Source organism: Gadus chalcogrammus, chromosome 16 (genome assembly GCF_026213295.1).
Source record: "Gadus chalcogrammus isolate NIFS_2021 chromosome 16, NIFS_Gcha_1.0, whole genome shotgun sequence".
NCBI classification, from domain to species: domain Eukaryota; kingdom Metazoa; phylum Chordata; class Actinopteri; order Gadiformes; family Gadidae; genus Gadus; species Gadus chalcogrammus.
Genome location: NC_079427.1, coordinates 14,120,917 through 14,143,515, shown reverse-complemented (window position 1 = coordinate 14,143,515; position 22,599 = coordinate 14,120,917). Strand labels below are relative to the sequence as shown.

The 22,599-nt window shown below is 43.4% G+C and overlaps 1 protein-coding gene across 1 annotated transcript in view; it reads right to left on the bottom strand.

Moving 5' to 3' along the window:
- Window positions 1-22,599, bottom strand: part of kirrel3b (kirre like nephrin family adhesion molecule 3b) — a 153,085-nt gene that overhangs the window by 41,540 nt on the left and 88,946 nt on the right. Inside the window, exons 3-4 of the mRNA XM_056611492.1 lie at window positions 16,866-17,015; window positions 7,928-8,085 (exon numbers count right to left, since the gene is read on the bottom strand). Coding sequence (XP_056467467.1) covers window positions 7,928-8,085; window positions 16,866-17,015 — 308 coding nt within the window. The remainder of the gene's footprint in view (window positions 1-7,927; window positions 8,086-16,865; window positions 17,016-22,599) is intronic.

Sequence of the window (22,599 nt, the reverse complement as noted above, 5' to 3'; positions counted from 1 at the left end):
CGTATAAGATGTTCATTTGTCTAAATGGGAGGTCAGATAACCCGCGTGAACCTTCTGTGGGGTCGGAAATGCTGAGGTGGATGTAAGTCTGAGCATTAAATCTGAACGATAAGGTGAAATAGTGTTCTAAAATGCATTGGATTTCTAACTCATTAAGCCAACAGGAATGTGGAGGCTGTTTACATTACATTCATGTCTGGCCTGTTGAAACGACGCGGTTCAGAGTGGGGCCAAATGGGTTTATGAATCTTATGTAAATGCAGTAGGGAACGTTCCAGCGGGCATTAGTTAACATTTTAATTAGTTTGCTCCTTGCCGCTGCCTCTATCGCACTAAACCCAAAACGTAATTTTGAAAACTTGGATTGGGAAAAAATAATCATCATTTATAGTATATTCTGGTAATTATGGACCAAAAAATAATCCAAAATCCACACAAAACATGGTGGGTTTTCCAAGGTCAGGTAAGGTCAGGGATCGGCTATTGCTACTTGAGGTAATACAAATCTAGCAAATATTAACATAATTCTTATCAATTAATTTACTGTATACATTTTACATTTACTTAATAAAAACCATGTACGGTGGTATTGATTTATAATCTTGATTTCAGCACAATATCGAACCAGATGACTATCAGGAGTGCTAAACATGTGTTTAACAATGTTAAACACATGCAAAACCAAATCAAGTTCAGACCTTGGATCTTCTTTCTACAGTGGCACTATTTATGTAAATAGAAAATGGACTGCATTAATATGGCACTTTTCTAACCAGTGGCCACTTAAAGCGCTTTACAATGCTGCCTAACATTCACCCATTAATGCACACATTCACTCACCAACAGCGGTGTCAGCCACGCAATGTGACAGTCAGCTCGTCAGGATTGGTTAGGGTTAGGTGTCTTGCTAAGGGACACCTCGACACTAAGCTAAAGGAGCCGGGGATCTAACTAGCAATCTTCTGGTTACCAGCCAACCCGCTCTACCTCCTGAGACAAATGCTGCCCACGCCCAATTATAAGCATTCAATGTCAAAAATCAGATAAAATTATACTTTTGCCATCCTTGTGAATGTGATGAAGTGAAAGAGGAGACTATCAACACCTGGACTGGGTCAGTACTGACGAGTACATTTAGACATGGATGAAGAAATGCAAAGCAAATATGTATGCTCAGGCCTACTAGCCCAGTATAAGATATGCTGTCCTCTGCAGCCTCTTCCTACTGCAACAAATCCAACAGCATGTGCTACTATAGATCAAGAGCTGGGCCAGGATGTCTCTTTCTGTATATCGGTACAGACGTGATGTCACATTGACCTTTGCCTTCTCCACAATTCACTCCCCCGTACCTGACTTCTACATTTCTCTCCATAACGAATAGCTACAATTTACACATTGTAAGATATATAGGCTAACAATAGAGCATTTATGGAGGGCAGGCGGGTCATGGGGACAGAAAATACACATTTTCTCTACACAGCTTCTTGGTTAAAGTTAAGGGGGTCGGGATAGATAGGAGGTAGACCAGTTATCTTGTATCCAAATGATTGCTAGTTCGATCCCCAGCTCCTCTAGCTGAGTGTTGATGTGTCCCTGAGCAAGACACTTAACCCACACACCGTCGGTGTGTCAAATTAACCGATATAAGCGTCTGCTAAATGCCGTAATTGTAAAGTTAGAAACGACAGCATGGCTACCGTGCACACGGTTCAACTTGGTACTTCTGCAGACTTGATGACATGAGTCATCCTTCTGCAGACATGTGAGCACGCCATGCATAAGTCCCACCAGGCGTATGACCTGCATCGCTTGTCATGCGACGACAAGCCCAAACGCTTAAGTATGCCACGAGTACTGCTCCGCTGGGAACAGCTGCATCTCATGAATATTATCCTCATCATGCCCCAGAGGCCGGGTGGCTCTCCACCCCCGTGGATGAGCTACCAGCCCGATACCAATAGCCTCTGTTTGGGGCAGTTGTTGACAGAAGTATAGAGGAACCCCATGTCTGACCTTCCCTGTGACAATGCAGGGTCGATCATTTATTGACCAGAACATCGCTTTTTGTTTTAACAACAATACAAGACAGTCTACGCACCGTGACACAAACACATACACAAGCTTGACAGACAGACAGACAGACAGACAGACAGACAGACAGACAGACAGACAGACAGACAGACAGACAGACAGACAGACAGACAGACAGACAGACAGACAGACAGACAGACAGACAGACAGACGCACGCACGCACGCACGCACGCACGCACGCACGCACGCACGCACGCACGCACGCACGCACGCACGCACGCACGCACGCACGCACGCACGCACGCACGCACACACACACAGTATTCTAGGTCTCGGCTGTCAGTTGAACCGTTGATTACATCTGGGTGGATGGATCGGTGAAAGTCCATCACCCATCACAATGAGCTCTGACCGCAAAACTCATTTGGATAATTACTTAGTCTTAGACCATTTACACTAGCATATTGAAATGACATGCACTGATGCCCGCACACAGTAAAACAGAACCCACCCACACGACCACACACACAGCCACACTTGCACACACTCACAGACCTGCTCCTAAGTTCCGGTATAGTGTTCTGGGAGTTCTCTCGCACTAAGCAGCGATTATGGCTATCTTGGCTGTAACATTACTCAGCCCCTGTTTTAATGGCCGTGAGTAGAGCAATACGCTCTACGTTGTTGAAACAAATAACCAGGGCGAAGGTGTAACCACAGTTCTGATTGAGCCATAACCGAACCCAGGGGGGTAACTGGGTTTGTGTTATTTGTTTTGTATCGTGTGTGTTGTGATGAAGTGAGCGTGTAGCACATTTTGTGTGCTTCGCGTCGCATCAGCTGAGGCTAGTGCACCGCTAATCAAATGAGTCAGAATTGGGAGGTTTTTCAATTGACACCCAGCGAGCGTGAATCAAAGTTCAATTACAGCATGGTTCCATTACAGCACAGCTCCATGTCTGCAGCGCTCCAATGAGGAGCTCTTTTAAACACAGACCAAAAGGGCTGTGCTGGGAACTGGGATTCACCCTACCTGTGTGTGTGGGGAGAGGGGAGTGGGTGGACTGGAGAGGGTTGATTGAGGGGGGGGGGGGGGGGGGGGGGGGGGAGCACTAAAACCGGTTGAACGGCAGATGGAAAAGCACTTGCACGTTAACAATTGCGCCCGTAACTCACGCCAATGTGTTGCGTACGACTACAATAAATGTTTAATCATTCTAATTGTATAACACGCTCGTTTTAACGCGGCGATAATAGAGTTCCCCACAACCCTTGTTCTTCTCCTTGTTATTTATTTATTTCCAGATGTCGGGTTAAACCATGGTTCGAGGAGGTGATAGCTTCGTGGCGGAGACCACCCCTAGCAGAGAGAGGCCGTTACAACGCGAGACGTGCGGTCATTTGACATTCCCCTCTCACTGCGTGCTACGGCAACACGATGGGGACAAACGGCCAAAGGTTCCAAAAAACACCAACAACTCTTCATCACTTTACACCGGCACCTCACACGGCCCCTACTCTAGAGAACGGGGCCGCCAGAAGTAATGGCTGTCTAAATAGCATTTTGCTTTATTAGTCATACTTAATAGTGTTGAAGGCGGGCTGTGAGTGATGCAAAAAAAAATCCCTTTGTTCATAAGCCGTTTATTTTTTTATTTTTTTGGGACTGGGGAACAGCTCTCGATCAAAAAAAAGATTCCCTGACAATTGAGGCTCAATGTATTTTACACGCTGGGCTTACTTTGCCTTTCTTTCTTTTTTATTCTCTTTTTCGAAGGGGAATTGTGCACGCTCACATCACAAAGATTGATGGGACAGGCGGGGAAATAAAAGGGGTGGGGGAATATGTGCATAGCGCCATGGTAGAGAGGGAGCCAGACCAAAGAGAAAATCACATTCATTTTAGATGGACAAGCTCCTTCAATATTTTATCACAAAAGCCGGGCCGCGCTTTCTGACCCACCCACAATGAAACGAAAATGGAAACCAATTATAAACGGCCGTCTGGGGCGTCAAGTGAAACTCGGAAATATGTTTGCAGAGGGACTCGGCATATATGTGTTGGTCAAACACCTTTACAACCTGGAACCTCATCATCCTCAGAGGGTAGTAGCCTCTGAGAGGTAAATGCTTGTTTCAATACGTACTAGCATGTTAATAGAGCCACTAGGCGCTCTGTGGAGCAACATGGGCAGCCAGCGCAGAGGAATGGAGCCGGAGAACACAGCAAAATAATGTGTGTGTGTGTATACGTGTGTGTGTGTGTGTGTGTGTGTGTGTGTGTGTGTGTGTGTGTGTGTGTGTATTCTTACGTTGGATGTCGATGGTGACACTGGTCTCCTTGCCGTTGGGGACGGCCTTGTTGGAGGCCTTGCAGATGATCTGCTGGCCCGTCTCCATGTTGGTGGGGGACAGGTACAGGGTGCTCACCGTGCTCCCTCCTGCGTCGCGCAGCAACGTCTAGACAGCGACCCAGATGAGGATTAAGGTCAGGAGAGCGTTTGCCAGTAACATTCAAATTAACCTTCAGGGAGGGGAGCGGGTTCATGGCTTTAAAATCGTATTAGGTTGTGAAATTGCAGTTTAATCAGGCCGGTTTGGTTTGGACTGGTCTGGTTTAATTTAGAAGAGCAAAACATGAAAGAGAAGTTTGAGTCAAAGGACCACTATTTTACCACCAAGTGTGATGTTGATTAGCCATTACAAGCCGTTTCTACCCTCGAATGACTTCACAGGCGGCGGGAGTGTCCACCCAGATAGATGTATGATGGAATAGACAGCCGGCTTGGGTGGTTCAGTCCATCTGGGAGGTAGGATCGGCAGCTTGATCTATCATCAAACATCTGGGTGGACGCCTCAATGTTTGACCGTCACACATAGATGGGAGGAGGATTGACCAAGATGTTGGAATGGCAATCACATCACACTTGGTGGCTGAAATACAGGGAGACCATCAAATAAAGAAAACGAATGACAGGAGAATGCTTCTGATTAAATAATTATTTTTGTGTTGTAGGCAAGGCAAGGCAAGGCAACTTTATTTATATAGCACTTTTCATACTCCCCTCAATTAAAGCGTCAAAAGACCTTCATTCATTAAATTGGCAACAGTCTTGATACACCTATATTTTTTAAGCTCCTGCTCTTAGGTGTGAGACGTATCAGAAAAATGAATAAACAGCCATACCGGGAAACTATCTTAACCTTTTCATCCCCTCTTTATGGAGCCCAGCATATCAACAATATCAGGGAATTGAAGGAGTTGAGTTTCGGGAGTCCATTTCTTTCTTTTTATGTAAAGGACCGGGACACCAGAGATTAATGGCGGTCCCGCTGAAGCCTGGTGCTCACCTCTAAAGCAGAAGGCATTAGCTGTCAGATGTGTGATGTGTCAATGTAATATCCTTTCTCAAGCAATCAGAATTGTTTCCCCCGTTGCCCTAAACCTGTCTAAAGACATTAATCTTAGAGGAGGGGAATAGTTGGCTTCTGCATGGAATGCAACGCCGCACAACATTGTAAATTGATAATTTTTCATATCACCGAATATATCTACCCTGAAGCGTGCGCAGACGGCCTCTTTGCACATAAGACAGGGAGGGGAGAATGGCGACGGGAGGAACGCAATTTAAGAAAAGTAAAGTGAAGTTCGGCTTCAAATGTTTTCTGTCCGAATGAAGAAAACACGGAAATGTTTTCTGTTCATTCACCTTTCTTTTGTACACATTGCCATCTTTCATTTCCCCAAGAAACATCAACAGTGCTGACATGATATTATGAAGGAGGTGCGATGCTGGCTATTAGCTGTGATATGAATGGAGTTTGACTAACCACTGCCTAACACTAGATCGATCTTCCACACATAAGGGACTGAAATACATGGTAATGTGCGCTGCGAAAATAATTAGTTGCTTTATTCGAAGGGAGTCTTTCCACACACCCATCACTTCTTGCGCTATTAAAAGTAAATTGCTCCTAATTATTCAAAAAAACTCACCAAGATGGAGGACAGGTGATAGTAATGGGATATTACGGAGGAAAAGTAAAGTGCAAGCGTTTTAATGAGTGAATGTTGAATGTTGAGATGTTGAAATTAAATACAATTTAGCACTCGTGGAGGGTAGAGGGAAACAATGTACTTTTTTTTAGTTTAGTTAAAATCTGTTTTAGGTTCATGCTAACTTTTGGAATGCATCGCAGTTGGTATAACAAGAGCTAATAACGTAAGTTAGAAAGAATTTCATGTTTAATTTGATGTATCTACAATAATTTACCATGTGAATCACTTCAGAAAAAAAACAAACATGCGAACAACGTGACCATGACATTAAACTAAACAGCAACAAGGACACAAAAGGAGCATGTTTATTTGATTTCTCCTGATTCGAAAGCTATTACCATGGCAGATCCATTTTTTATCCACCTAGTTAATATCGCACAATAGCTCAATTGACGAAAGAGATCGACTTCATCTGGTGAAAAATGCAGTGAACCCCTCGCTGCCCCTCTTCGATCACATCTGCTGTGTAGTCATCTTCATCTGCTCTTTGTGGGAGAAAAAACCCATCGGGGCAGATGTCTTTCCTTTGTCTGCTGTTGATGTACCATCCGACTCTTTCTTCTCCAGAGAAATAACAGCCCTAGCGTTTTAATTGAGCCCATTGCCTTTTAATGGTACGCAATCAAGATAGTGGGAGAGGGAGAAAAGCAAGGAGACATATTTAGGCTCTGCGCAGGTGTTTGCCATCCATCAGCCCGGTATCAGCTCAAAAAAAACACCTCAATATCGCTCCTCAATCTCGGAGAGGAAGCAGAAAGCAGGAAGAACACTCTCCGCCCACCATTAGCCAGGCGGCGTCTCAGGCTACGGCTTCATTCAGATGGGCTCGCTGCCGCATCCCAGCCCAATCAATGGCGTTTATCTGCTCTTCGAAAGGAGCCGATAATGGGATAAGACAAGCGCACAGAGTGAGGTGGAGGGGTGGAGGGGTGGAAAGGGGAAGGAGGAGGGGGTGGTAGCGGAGGAGGCGGTGTTAGTACTCTAAAGTGCCTGGTGGTTTCATGTCCTTTAATGAAAATAGAACACGGCGGTGATGACTTCATGATTAACTGACAGGTGAGGTGGGAGGGGGGCGGGGGGAGGAGGCCACCAGTGCACATGTCACTCAAGGAAGCTACGGGGGGAGGGGTCAAGAGACCACCGCGCCGTGGCTAATAGCGAGGGAGACGGGCATGCGAGGCACATTGTAGCTATACTGCCCGAAAGTGGTTTGAAAAAAGAAAAACTCATAATGGGCTATTAGTATTGCCGTGTCTATAAATAGAGTTCATGAGAGTTCAGGATGTGTGCAAAAGCAGATTGTGTTACGAGTACGATGAAGATGACGATGGTGATGGTGATGATGATGATGATGATGATGATGATGATGATGATGATGATGATGATGATGATGATGATGATGAGGATGAGGAGAGAACAGTGGTTGTGAGCGTTGCCGGTACAATCCGAGCACGGCTCTGGAATTGTTCAGTCACCTATGATCTCTACAGGAACATCTGCTTGTCTCGTGTGATGGGATTTTTTTGCGGCAGGGAGGACCCAAATCTTTTGCAAATCCTGTAAGCATATCTGAAGGGGATTCGCACTCAGATCTTAGCGGTGTCTGCTGTGTCGAGTCAAACGGCTAACCATGACACACGGCATCATCGAAGCATGCTACAGCTGGGCCCGCATGTCCCCGAAGATGGCAGAATCATTTGCAACACAATGAAGAAATCACAGACCGGATGACGGGTCATGGTATTACGTGGCGAGCTCAGTGTCTCAGCATGAGAAAGTTAACTTGAAGCGGGGTTTGAAGTAAAGTAATTGACACACACCTCAATGCTTACCTTGGAGTACATGGCCCCGTTCAGGACCTCCCCGTTCCGGATCCAGATGATGGAGGCGGCCGGCTTGGCGTTGTCGGCGTGGCAGGTCAAGTTGAGTGGATCGCCTGCTCTGAGGCTCACCACAGGACCCCCACTGATCACTGGATCCTCAGGGGCCACTGCAGCGGGAGAGAGAGAGAGAGAGAGAGAGAGAGAGAGAGAGAGAGAGATTAATTAACAACCAATTACCTTTAATTGTTTTTTAAGAAAATATGATATGGAGATAATTAGGAAGAAATTGATTATGTAAATATAGCCAATGTCATTCAGAGAAAAACTAAATAGATGGTAGATTTAAGTTATTTCCGCATTGTCTGATGTTGTTGATTTTGTTAATTATATGTGCATATAGAGATGAAATGAAACTTAACACTAATTACTTAGTTTTTCAATTACGGCTTTCTTTATTCTAACTGAAGTGAATTATTGATTAAAAACTTATTACGGTGTGAACCTTTTAACATAGTGAGCTTGGATACCTGCCTGGTAGAGAACTAACTTGAGCGCACATATTGTACATTAAATTACTGCGTATAAAAAGCTTACTTGATAGACATATATGAGAGCCATATGGTGCATTCAATTTTGGAGTTGCACAAGTAAAGAGAATATGGATTTTCATTTGATGTTGAAGTTCTTCATTCCCGACATGTTTTAATTAAAATTGTCAAGATTGTTTATAATCCACAGATAGTGTTGCCAGAAAATCAAGCAATTTCGAACCCAATCAAATTACCCCACTGCACGAGTTCTTAATCCATAATTTATCATAACCAGCTGAAGATGTTCTAACCTAACTGTATCTATTAATTATCTGAATACTATTTCCCCAACTCTCATCAGATCAGCAGTTTCATGCCTATTTTTAACAGAATTTCATGCTGGCACAAAATATATCGGGTAACTTTAAAATAAGCTGTAGAACTATTTCTAGGTTACTCACAATTAATGCCATACTATTTACAAGAAGGAAATGGTCTAGAGGGGGCTATCTTATGAGTATAGGCCAAAGAGGGACCATAAAATATGAATTTATTCTGCTCTTGCTAACAATACAGCTATTATATTGATCCTTCATTTTTCCTAACCATCGAAATGACGCTGAATATGAATACATTTTATCCATATCAGTGAACAAACATTAAAGTTTTTGTTCTCATGCCCATATTAGTTTAACCTGAATAGCATCAATCACAAAACAAACGCTATTCATTTTCAAGACTCATTGCTTCCAATTTTAGGCGTTAGGGGCATAGTGTTTGGTTTTCAAATGTAGCATTTATTCTGGTCCCTTACTCCAATACCCTTTCATCTGGTCCTCATTAAAATGCACCGAGGTGGGAGCAAGGCAGAGGAATTAGAGGTCAGCACTCGTAGATCACACAAAAGAGAGTTTGCTGATCTCTGCAAGTGCAGCAGAATCTTGGTGGGAATATGGTCACCTTGTTATTCTGTATCAGCAATTGGAAACAAGGTCAAGACGATTGTTTTGGCATTTCCATATCTTAAACATAGAACTGTGCAGTATGCAGATAAGGCCCATGGCTCTCTGTGAAAGGACTGCTGAGATGGGTGATTCAATAGACGTTATTTATCCTGCTCTGTTCATTCCCATCATACTTTTTATGTCACACTTTGGGTTCAATTTGCCCCCCACTACTGCTGGTTCAGCACTATGCTCATTGCTCACTAGAACATACTGAGACATCCTTGCATACATGAATACAATCAATGACAGACATGACATATGTGAGCATCAACATATCACATTATGTGTGAGGCGGACATGTTCAGTTGGCACATTTGATAAAGAAACCCATTGATAGTTTATTTGGAATGATGTAAATTGATTAATTAACCCTTCTGCACGTACCAATATAGACTGAAGATTTTCCTGGGTAAATCAGACCCTATAGGCATGGCTTCTTAACCATTCTGCCCTCCCAATAAAGACCACATTTTTACCTGGGTCTGGAAGGTGTGTGAAACCACGTGTTGAATTTCTTCAATTCACATTCAGAGTCATATTCATTAAAAAGAAAAACTTAAGAGACAAATTTGTATTTAAATGTTTAAGACACACGTTTTTCCAAAAGAAACATTGCAGCCTCATTCTTCATCTCCGTCATTTGACAAAAGGTTTATATTGTGACTGACACTTCTCAGTTGCTAATGACAGCCTTGATGTAAAAAGTAATGCATTCCTGCATAAGAGGTTGAAGATTGAATTTTCTTACCCAATATGCGATAATTTAAAGCTAGCTTAAGCGTTGAGATAGTTCTTTGATTAAACCTACACTGGGACTTTTTTGACACTCGGGCTGTCTGTTTTGGTTTCTAAAGGGCATCAAATTAACACTTTGCCGTACCCACATATCGGATTTGGCAGTAGTAGTTGGGTTAGCTGTTTGGATTGATTGCTCTTGTTTAATTATGGGGGTGTATGGCTGAAACGCCAGCACCGATCACACGGGCAGACTGAAACCTGTTTGACTAATTTTACAAATATTCACTTAACGTTTGGCAACGGAAAGCATGACAGCTTTAAAGATTGTGTTACAGATCAAAATGAATCATTCATTATTTGATTAAAGAGCCTTTAGGGGGGGTTTATTGCTATTTTCCTTACAGATGTCAAGTCATCTTGGATTAGCAGACATAACAAATGGGGGAATTAATGGGAGAATTGTCAATTTATTTGTAAGGATTCCAAATATTCTAAATGCTTGCCACCGGATTGGTTTCTAGGCAACACCGTATGGAATGGAGTTTCAAGCATATGGAACACAGACAGAACAATCGTACATCGCCACGATGACCGATGAATCAAGTAAAAACAGAAGTGCTGTACCACCAACATATCTCACACTGTTATATGTTTTAAGTAGTGCGTCTGCCTTCATGAAACCAACGTATAAATAGTAAAGCAGTACAAAATCATATATATATATATATACATAAAAAAATATATATATATACAAATAAACATAACCCTGCCAACCAACACATAACTGCGTTTGTGTTCACCTTTATCTACTCTTGAGGACTTTTTTTAAGGCAGCATTAAACTAATGGTGAGTAAAGCCATAACGTCCACTACTATTTATTCCAAATTTCTTAAGTGATTATTTCCAAAGAGATTTCCAGGAGAAAAAAAGACTAAAAACCAAACCTTGGGCTATGTCTCAGCTCTCACACGACATTATCGCCTCAGATACAGTAGGTGAGGCCACTGTTTCATTAACCCACCAATATAATTTACTTGAATCGCATCATCTCATCCCGTATGAGACAATGGGGCTTAATTCATGTTCTTCCTCCTGCCACTACTACCGTGGTGTCACTGAACACAACCACATGTAGTGACCATAAACGCCTTGCCCGGCCCACTCCTCCGCGAAAGGAAACACTGAAGTCAGACTGATTGGATTTCAGTTAGATCATTTATTTTTAGTGTATAATCAAAGAGATCCATAAACGGGAGCAAGGCGTATTGATGTGTAATTAACACAACAGCGCAAGGCCAGTAAGTCTGTCGCTTTCCAGGAATAGGGGTCTGAGTAAAGGTTATAAAAGCTGCTCCTCGGCTCTGTCCTCCCCAGAGACAATTCAATTCCCCAGACTGCCCTCTCTCTCTCTCTCTCTCTCTCTCTCTCTCTCTCTCTCTCTCTCTCGCCTTAGATTGGTCTTACGGGAACTCGATGGCAGGAGCCATCCTGGCTCAGGTCTTAATGGTTCTTTTAGGTCCAGTTTTTTAGGGTCGTGTAACGAATGGCATCGCTGATGGCACTGGCTTACTACGGGTCAAAAGGAACTGGAAACGACGCCATGGAGAGGGGAAGAGTTCTGCATACCCTGGCAGTGTGGAAGCGTGAAAAGGCTAGGAAAGGCGTTTTTGGCGGCAAACAAACGATATAGAGAGTTGGAAAGGCAAAACAGCTTCCTGATTCGCCCGTCACACAGAGATGCTACGGCTGCCGCCCGCCTGTCACGCCCGTGGTAACAGCTCGCAGTGTTTGTGATAGATCGATCAGGGATTGGAGAGAAAACGGAGAAAATAGCAAATCCTCAGGAGAGAAACACCCAGTGAAGGCGGGTCCCAAAGACAAGTGCTGGCTCAATGCACAAATCGCTTCCAGCTCTGTCACTGTACACCTGTTTGGAGAGCCGCAGGATGCGACGACAGATGTGCGTGTCTGCATACGAATAAAGTGTAGAGCTGAGGAGTATTCTTCTTTTCACACAGATCTGTTCGATGCCTGGTTGATTTTAAATAACTTAGCCGAGATCAGCTGACACCTTTTACAACCTGCTTGGTTTTTTGTGTTGGCGATCTGTGATTGGACTGCCAAATTAGGCAGTAGACCGTCGATGAAATGTTGTGTTGGGAGTAGTGATGAAAACTGAAGAGCAAACCCCTTAAGATGAATCGGCATAAGGTTAAGAGTGAAGAAACAGCAGAGCTGTTAGAAATGTGAAGATAATGAAGGGAACAGGTGGGACTCTGGCAGCGTTGGTAGAGGTTGTGATGACATTACTGCTACTGCTACGCTACTGTCATGCTACTTTTAAACAACAATGTACTGTATATAAACAAAAAGGACCATGACATTGAAAATTATTATTATTATTATAAATAGCTTATATTTTAGTACAACTGCAATGAATAAAGAGGTTAAACAGAGTTAATGTTCATGTTCTATTAGGTTGAACATTATTCTTGCTTTGTAGAAACCGTGAAAAACTTCAGATGCAATCTTTAGAGCATAATGATGCATCTGCTCTCTAACCATCACAGATATTAGACTTATAGTGCAGGACAGCTGAAATGGCAAAAAGGCAAATGCTACAAATGTTACTGCCACATTTCCACCCACAGTGAATAGAGATTAGGAGGCCTTATCTTTCCACACTGTATAAGATCTAAAAATTTTTTTTTTTGAGAACAGATAAGCCACATAGAAATGTAACAGGCGCTTCTTTGTTCATTGTGAACAGATAAATGGCTAAATCTTTGATCCATGCCAAACCGTCATTGGACTTGGAAGATGCAGAAGAGAAAGAGTAGAAAGAGTGAAAAAGGGCGAGACAGCGAGAAAAAGTCATTTGAAGAGTTGGAAGGAGCCAATTAAATGAATATGAAAAGATGTTACGATAGCATAAAACAACAAAAACATATAGATGGATGGATATGGATGGATGAACTTTTCTGTCGGGAAGGATTATGTGTTGCTTTAACGCTTCACAATGGTACATCTAAACCTTTTTTGCAGAAATTCAAATGAATACAACCGAAACCTTGCACAGGACATCTTAATCCAATGGCAAAGATAGCAACTTGAATTCTCCTGTAAGTTGCGTTTAGGTCCATAGGACAAATCCCCTGCATAATCTTCAAGGTCTTATCCCCACAATACCTAGACTTGTGCTTATTTATTTGAGTCAAGTTAATCCAGCGACAAGGTGCATTTTGATGTAGGGCAACCAGTGGGGTCTCCAGCCCACAAGCTTTTACAAACTCAACCGAGGTAAATCAGTCCAACAGAATCTGCACATCATGTTCCACTGCCAGCCGAAAAGCCATCATCCATGGCGAAACATCTTTGATTCAGGTTAGGCTAAATCTATTTCATTTGAACACGTCCAATGTATGCTGTGAGATATTTCATGCTAGTAAAGATTGTAGTTGTTTAATGAGATGCAATGCCGAAACAGGGGAGCGATGTTTCCATCATAGCTCCAACTAAATACTCATAACATGAAAACAAGAGCCACAAAGGTACTGGGATAATAGTGAAATAACTACTCATCCATTAATTCTAAGTATACCAACTATTGTCATAGTAACTTGGCACCCCGTGCAGTTTTGAATTACTTCAACTTTTAACACTTTGATTTAATTACATTTTTGAGTGTATGTCATTATTTAAAGTTGAATCAGAAAGCACAACGTGCGCACTTGCACGGCTCACTTGGTGTCACGGCAGTAACTATAATGCAAATGATAGTTTTTATTTCGTAATGGAGCGAACATGTAGTTTTAAGGTGTTAAGGCGTCGGATGAGCTGCAGAGTGACTGGTAGGTAAATCACCATCTTGTCGATAGTCTCACCTCACGAGTGCGATATGCATATTTTTTCAGAGTTCAATAAGTTCCTGGGAACAATGTAATAAATACCTTCATCAAAAAAAGTCCCTGGGTCACAGTTGATCTCAGCTGCTCCGGCCTGCGCCCCCTAACCAAAGTAGGCACATTACAGCCAAAGCTCGGGGCCCTGCCGGCTAGCCGTAGGGCACATATAATTAGCCTCGGGGGTCTTTTTGGGGGACCAGAAACCCCCTCCGTTCTCCACCTTCATTACTAATTCAAAAGACCTTGACTCTCCTTTGGCAATCAGAGGGTAAGCCTCCGGTACAAATCATCCCTGCTTTCAGACAAGAGACCTTGGCTGTTTATCCTTACAAGATTTATTCGTGAAAGGGTTCTTTTAGTGAAGGTGAAGGTGTTTTTTTAATTAACCTCTATTTTAGCATTTTTTATTTTCTTCTTCTTCATCGACATGCATTGATGGCACCGCAAAAATAACATTGCCAAATAAATAATTGCATGGATTACCTAGTCGGTTTCGAAGTTTTAAATCATACGTTTTGAAGGCGTAATGAAGTAGAGTCGAGAATATACTTTTAGTTTTGTGAGGCATTAACACGTGCATTAAAGCACAATAATTAAAGTTGGTACCCTTGTTATTGTAGTTGGGGTGGCATTTTATTAAGTGTTGCTTTTTACCGCTCGCGTGGGCGAGTAAAAAGTTGCGTGCGATAACACAGAGAGAAGGGTTGCCGTTAATGTTGAGTTATGAGGGCTGCAGGTTTGATGTTTATTTTAGCTGTCAGGTAAAATAAAAAAAGTGAGACGAGGGGCATGTGTGAGTTTGGGTATGGTTGAGTGTGTGTGTGTTTGTGTGTTTGTGTGGTTGTGTGTGTGTGTGTTTGTGTGTGTGTGTGTGTGTGTGTGTGTGTGTGAGGTGTGGGCTGCACCGCCGCATTCCTTCCAAGCCGATAGACGCACTTTGTCACTACTGGCAGATATAACTGACAGCCGAGAGTAGGCTATGCAATGACAGAGACCGTACATATATTTATTTTACTACATGCGTGTCAGCCTAGGGCTCATTCAATGTATTCAGGGATTGGCCCTGCCAGCCAGGGGATTTACCTAATGTATTCTACAGGATTCAGGCTGAAAAACTTCACAATGCCAAACAGGAACACACAGAGCTATGAGAACACATTTCTTACAACCTTTTCCTTTTCATGTTGATGGCTCATTTCTTTCTTTGGCCTTGATCTGCCTTTTATCGACCAATGCCTCCTCAAAGAGAGAGCAAATATATTCAATGCAGATCAAACTGTGTTGACTATCTGAATGGGAGTTTGGATGACGGAGAACACAGTGAGTCGACCCTGGTGTGCTACTTCAGATCCAACCATGGTGAAGTAGCAGAGCGGTATTTTAGAGGATTTAAAAGAACGTCAACACAGCAAACACTTAAAACCCTCTCCACCGAAGGGAGAAGGGGGCTGTTACACTGTCAAAAGTTTTGTCAAATGTGTGAAAGGTGTCGACAGTTGCTCAGCAACAACAATTTACATCAATGAATCCAAACAGATCCACGGTGCGGGAATAAAGTGTGTGGATGTGCGTCCTTAATTAGTCTCCCTCCCTCCCCTGTTCATGGACCGAGTAGCTGTGAACACGTACACTGTGCAAGCCTATTGTGTCTTAAAAGAAATTGTGCAAGACGGCGAGAAATTTTTACCAATCTTCCTCGTTATTATCATGTAGGCACTAGACACTTATATGAGGTCTCAGCATACGAAGAAACATGCGGTGCTAATTTGTCTCCCCCTCCTTCTCAAGAACAAATGGTTAGTTTTCGCTTTTCATTAACCCTGGATCAATACGGTGGGTCGCTGGCTCGTGAAATACAGACGGAGACCCCCATACTTCTTCTATTCCTATGATTTCCCACACCCATTTATTTTTCCCCTTGTTATTCTCTCGGCTTCTCTGGCTGGCTCTTTGGCCTGATCGCCCCTGCCTCCCCCTACGTCCTCCTCTTCCCCCTCCATTGATGGACTCCCAAGGACAGATACATGGAGGGACAGAGGGAGCAGCTCCGAGGACAGATCAAGACAAGAGTGGGCCGGTTTATAAGGCGAAACTGGCAAAGCTGAACGATAACCCAATAGAGTTTCATTAACAACTAGTAACCTTTCAGGCTCCGTAATGAAAATGGAGGCTTTGTGGCACAGAAAAGGAAATTAAAGTTGGCCGTGTAAGCTGTCTAATAACGTTTAGCGACGCTTCACACTCGCCGCGGAAAAGTAAAATCCTATTTTAATACAATTACTCTCTAATGTCGTCAATGGGGAAAATATGTCATTAGTTGTGTTGTTCATTATCATTTGGAGATTGTATTGATTGTATTGCTTGGTGAAATTGGTTGTGCATGAACCCCCCCCGCCTTAATATATTAGCATTTTTTCCCTCGTAAACATGGTTATGTGCAAACTGTGTGGATGTGTGCTGTAGCAATGTGAGCATGCATGTGTGTGTGTTTGTCTTTGTTTGCATGCATCTGTGTGTATATGTACAGTATTGTGAGTGTGCGTACAAATTTCAATAATTGTGTGTCGGTGTGTATGTGCACGTGCATGTGTGTTTATACGTGTGTGCTTGTGTATACATTTGGGCATGTGTGTGCCTGAACGTGTGTGTGTGTGTGTGTGCTTGTGTGTGTACATTTGTGCATGCGTGTGCATGTGTGTGAATGCACGTGTGTGTGTGTGTGCGTGCGTGCGTGTGTGTGTGTGTGCACGTGGAGCCAACACTCACCAAGCACGGTGAGCCTTGCAGGGCGGGACCTCATGGCGGCCTGGATGGCCTGGCACTCGAATATAGCGTCGTCCATCAGCTCCACGCGCTGGATACGCAGGTGATGCTCTCCTGTACTGTGGTCTCCAATCACCGTGTAGCGGGGGTAGCCTGCAACACACACACACACACACACACACACACACACACACACACACACACACACACACACACACACACACACACACACACACACACACACACACACACACACACACACACACAAACATACTCTTTCAGTGCCAACCCATCTGAAGACGAAATCACAGATGTGCTTCTAAAATGGTGTATTGCTCTAACGATCATGCAGAACATATTCCATAGAGGATTCTACGATGACCAATAACCAGATGATATTGGGAACATTTATAAAACAGATTAGCATTTTTACGGATGGGCTCAGATGGGCTGAGCTTTGAATCATGGAGTGGGTGTGTGGTGGTGTGGGTGGTGGTGGTGGTGGTGTTGGTGGATGGCTTCTCCCTGGCTGGCGCAATGCATGTGTGATGTTTCAAATGTACCATTTTAATATAGCGAGGCAAACATAATACAAATCAAAGTCTGTTTTTATATCACTCATGGCAATGCAAATGAGCGACTGTGGAGCTCAGTGCTTCAGGATAAATGCGCTTTTATTACAAAGGCAAACAGTTCTGCTGGAGAGAGCGATGTTTAAGCCCTGCTCTCCAGCATGAGTTATAGTTTAATAATGGCGAGGAATGCAGAGCAGTATCCGCCACATCTGCCCATTTTACTCACGTCAGGTCTGATGGTGTTAAAGAAATAACTCTAACTGCTAACCAAATATGCGTCAGAATGGGTTTTTGTTAAGTGCAGCCCTCCAACGGGGAACAAAAAGAAACAACCTAGCGGGGTAGAGAAAAACTTGTTTGATATCGGAGCTTCCTGGGGTATCACTTTACAGTCTGCTTGTACTCGTTTTGCGGCTGCTGAAGATGTGAAACGGAATGAGGAAAGTATTTTATGTTGATAACCCAAAAAAAAAAAAAAAAAAAAAAATAAAGAAAGGTTTCCTCATCCTCCTGAGGCTGTTTAGGCAACCGATCCGCAATAAAAGGCACTTTAAAGGGATAGGAGGAATTTACCACATAACAAAAGAAAACCTGCTATAGTCAGCTCGCTGTTTTTTTATCAACAAGAAGGCCGTGGCGTCGGGTGAGACGCTCCCACTCTGCTCTTCCCGCCTGAAAGTCAATCATTCCACAGCTGAGGGATTACTGCCAACAAATGTCGGGAGGTAAAGTATTGATTTTCCACAGAGGGCCCGGCCATGTCTCACGCTCGCCTTCGGAAATTCCCAAACACTTCTGTATTTCACTATGGCGCCTTTGAAAGGCAGGTTATGGGGTTTTGCAGCTAAAGGGAACATAATAGACTGGCTGGGCCCTCTGACGCTCGTAAGTCCTGGAGTTCGTCTATTGGCCAAAACCATCATGTGCTAAAGTCCAATTACTGCCAGTTGCTTCATTGAATCCCATTCCCTTTAATAGAGCATGAAGTGGGCCGCGTTTTATGCTGGTGGGATGAGTTACAGCCGATTAAACCCCTGTCTGCATTTCATTGTCCCACATTTAGCCAGCTTTATTCTTAAGGGTCTATTTGATGGGAGGACAAAGGACGAAAGAAGGTCTTAATACAAAGATGAAAAAGATTGGGAAAAAGAGACATAAAGTAAGCGGCCGGCAAACAGTAATGGGCCGGCGATGACGGTCACATTAGCGGGGTGCGTTTCGCTAAAATAAGTACTGCTCATTTTGATAAAAGCTCTTACAGCACGGCTCGTGGTAATGTCCATGGATCATATGTGAGGGGGGGCTGCTATTGTAATAGAAGGCAGCGATGGTTAAGTAGACCTGATCATCGCTCTAAAAGCCTATTCATAACAGGGGAGCACATGGAGGGAAAATTAAAGTAATGATCAGGGGGCTTTTTCATTCTCACTATAATGCCTTGAGTGTATGACACGCGGTTCTGTTCGCAATGTCACCAGGATAAGCAAATGCATGTGCTTCCACATCTTACTCTTTGTTCAGGTTTAATGCATCGTAGCCTTTATCAGGTTTAGCTGTGCTCAGTGTTAGCTGTACTTATGCTATATAAAGCCTGCATTCAGTTTTCTATGAAAAATACCATGTTATTCTCATTCTATCAGCACAATAACCACCTGTAAATATTTTACAGGTGGTTATTGTGCTGATAGAACGAGAATAACATGGTATTTTTCAAGATTTCTCAGAATAATTGCAAATAATTACATCCACTTTTGCTGGCTACCTTAAGAAAATTCATACTTATTAAGGATTGAAATAAGACTGATAACATACTACACACCCTAATTCAATGATCAGCGCCATCACAGAGGTAGATTTGATAGTGTTAGAAGTCAGAGAAAATAATTTCGCAAACACAATCACATTAAAGAAAATCTAACATGGCACAAGTTATTACCTTAACTTCACATAACACTAGTCTAATTTAGAGATTTGATTTGGTTTTATTCATTAAAATTGGAAACAAACTTTGGACTGAAGACTAATTACCTCTGAGCATGAGTGTGCATCCATAACCTGCCATTGATCTCAACGCATTCCAGCGACTATAATACGCAGCACAAACAATGCAAAATGTAGTTGTACAACATTTGACAAATCATCCTCCATCCGCCATCTTCCACTCACTCCCGCTCTCTTAATGTGTTGCCTATTGTTGCGGTGTTGTTTATTTTTTTCCTTTTGTTTAAGTGTCTGTACTGCCTGCATGTATTCCTTTCTTGTTTGTAAAGCGTCATTGAATACTTAGAAAAGCGCTATAAAAAACGGATCAATTATTATTATTATTATTAAAATAGGCTCATTAAGACGTAATAAATCCATCACCTCTGAAATGGATTTGGCCCTAGGCATGATCAATGGCACATGCTCATGGATATCTGTATGGATCTAAACAGGTATGTGTGTGCAAGTGTCTGAGTTTGTGTGTGTGTGTGTGTGTGTGTGTGTGTGTGTGTGTGTGTGTGTGTGTGTGTGTGTGTGTGTGTGTGTGTGTGTGTGTGTGTGTGTGTGTGTGTGTGTGTGTGTGTGTGTGAATGTGGGTACACAAAGACACAAGAAGCAGTGACAGCTGATTTATGGCTGTCAGTATGAGTGTGTTTGACACAATGTCACCAACAGGTGATAGAGTTAGGCAAGCTAGCTCTGGGGACGGGTGACCAACGTTCTGTCTGTTGACAGAGGACAAGCTGAGGGCGACAAATGCATGCTAGGACGTTTAGCTGCAAGGGCATGTGTGTGTATGCACACATGCATGCTTTTGTGTATATGTGTGTGTATGTGCATGTGTGTATGTGGGTTTGTGTGTAAATTCCCATCTCCCCAGCTCCCTCTGGTTGACTCCCGGGAGTTAGTTGGCTGCACTGACTGCAATGACAGCATGAATAAAACCCCTATTCCCGCCTCCCGCATCAGTGTGTTTGTCTCCGCATTAGGGGCCTACTTTCACTTTTGCTTTAAGGTAGCGTAGTAGAATACTGCAAATGAGTACAAATTGATAGAAAAAAAATTAAGGAACTTCGGAGAGTGGGGGGGGGGGGGGGGGGGGGAAGGCCGGGAGGAATCACTGCCTTTTGTGTTGTCCTGCATTGAGTTGTGTCTCTTGGTTTTAATCACCGCTCCTGTGAATGGAAGCATAGGTCCCGTGGTGTAGGGCGTTGCTGTGCCTACTACAACCCCCGGCCCCCCCCATCCTCCCCTTTTCTTCTGCAAAGCGAGGAGCAGACCTGTATTATGGAAATGTGCGACGTGACACGTGGAGCACCAAACATGTTTTATGTATACAGCTGCCACTTTGCTTTCGCTCACTGCGTGTCCCCAGCCCCGCGCACTCACACCGTCCCTCTGTTGCCGCTGACAAACACGCCAGCTCATCGGTGGGTAGCGGTGATAAAAAGCACAGCTGTGCGGGAGCTTTTTGTCTTGTGGTTGATAAACCAAAAGTATCAGCCGCCCCTCTAAACCCTACTGTTTCTCTTGTTTGACAGGCCCGTCTCCTGTTGCAAGTGTGGGAGAGGAATGGTCTTTTGTTATCGTTAATTTCTTGCTGGGCGCATGAAGGTAAAGACAGAGAGAAGTGTTTTCTAGGGTTAAGCCTATCTCGATATCCTCTTCCCACTCAGGGCCTCCTACGTAGGAGTGTTAAACTACGCCATTACGCCACCTCACTGACCTCCATCTTCTCTGTTTCCACTCTCGCTCTCTTGCTCTGCGTTGCTCTATCCATCACTCTTTTTTTAATATTATAATAGGCGGGAAAAATGATTATGCTACCCAAAAATTAAACGGTTCTCGGCTTTCGCAATATGCATAATCAATTTCTCTCTTCGTGAAATCTATTCCTCTCTCTGTGAAAACAGATCTTCTCCGTCTTTTTTCCCCCTCTATCGCTCTCTCCCACCTCTACCTCTCTTATTGCTGTTTCTCCACCCTCTTTGGTTCTGCCTGCCTCTTCCCGTGTCAGTATTTTACCTTCCCTTCCCTACTACTACTGCAAATTCACCACTTAAATGGTTGGCGGACGTGTGTTTACTGCAAACCGCTTGTCTTTCTTCCTTTCGGGGAACAAGTCTCATCCACTGTGGTTTAATCACCCCAGCTGTCTTGTGACACGGAAAGCATACGAGAAGAGTTTCTGAAGGTCAAGGGGGGAAGCCAGTTCCCAATCTTCCGTGGACTACATATTTAATCGTTACCAATCATAAGAGACTTTTATGTGTAAGGCCGATCCTGGTTGAATCTAAGTGTGGTCGTGCCTCGAATCGCAACTCCTCCTCGACAACGATATGGATTTCCTTCGTGGTCTTCGAGGAAAGGCATTTGACAACAATCAGCTAGGTCTCTCTAGCTAAAACGACAAAAGCCCCCGTTGTTTATTTTTGTCAAAAGTCCTTCCGTTGAATTAAAAACAGTTTGATGCTCTTTTGGAAACTTTAATCCGCACCTTTCTGGAGATCTACTAATTTGCCACAGCCGTGCTATTTTGTTTTACATGAGTGATGTGTTAATGAATATTCACTGGGCCTAAAGTGGCTGAACAACAGGCTACAAAACGAGTAGTAGTAAAATCGAGTTTCAAATTAAACAATTTACCCAATTATACAAAGCGCTGTGATTAAACAAGGTGAGCTTCTCTTCAAAAAGCCGTTTGCCAGCTTAAAGCACTGGTGGGGGACAGATGGCTCTATTGATTCCACATTGAACCTGGATTTCTCTGCTTCTCTCGTCCAACACACATTATTATATCATTAGTTTTAGCCGCGGCGTCAAATGAGAGGCCGGTGCGCTGCAAGCCCGGGATGCCTCATTTCAGCTCTATTGACACATCGTTTCATCATCCTCCCCTGCAATATGAATTTGATATGTTCTGTGCTCCGCAACTCATTAAATGTGCAACATTTCGTGCAACCTGATGCATGGGGATTATTATGATTGTTAATATTACAGTATGCCCGCCGAGTGACACTCTTCGCCAAAGTGTCTGGGCTCTGACAGTCTGGAGGCACTCGCCTGTGACAGAAAGTCACGTTGGGGTGGAACTTTATCTCCCTTACAGGAGTAGATGTCTGGTTAGTCATTAAAAGAGAACAAGTTGTGGGAGGGAAAGAGGAAAAATAAACGACACA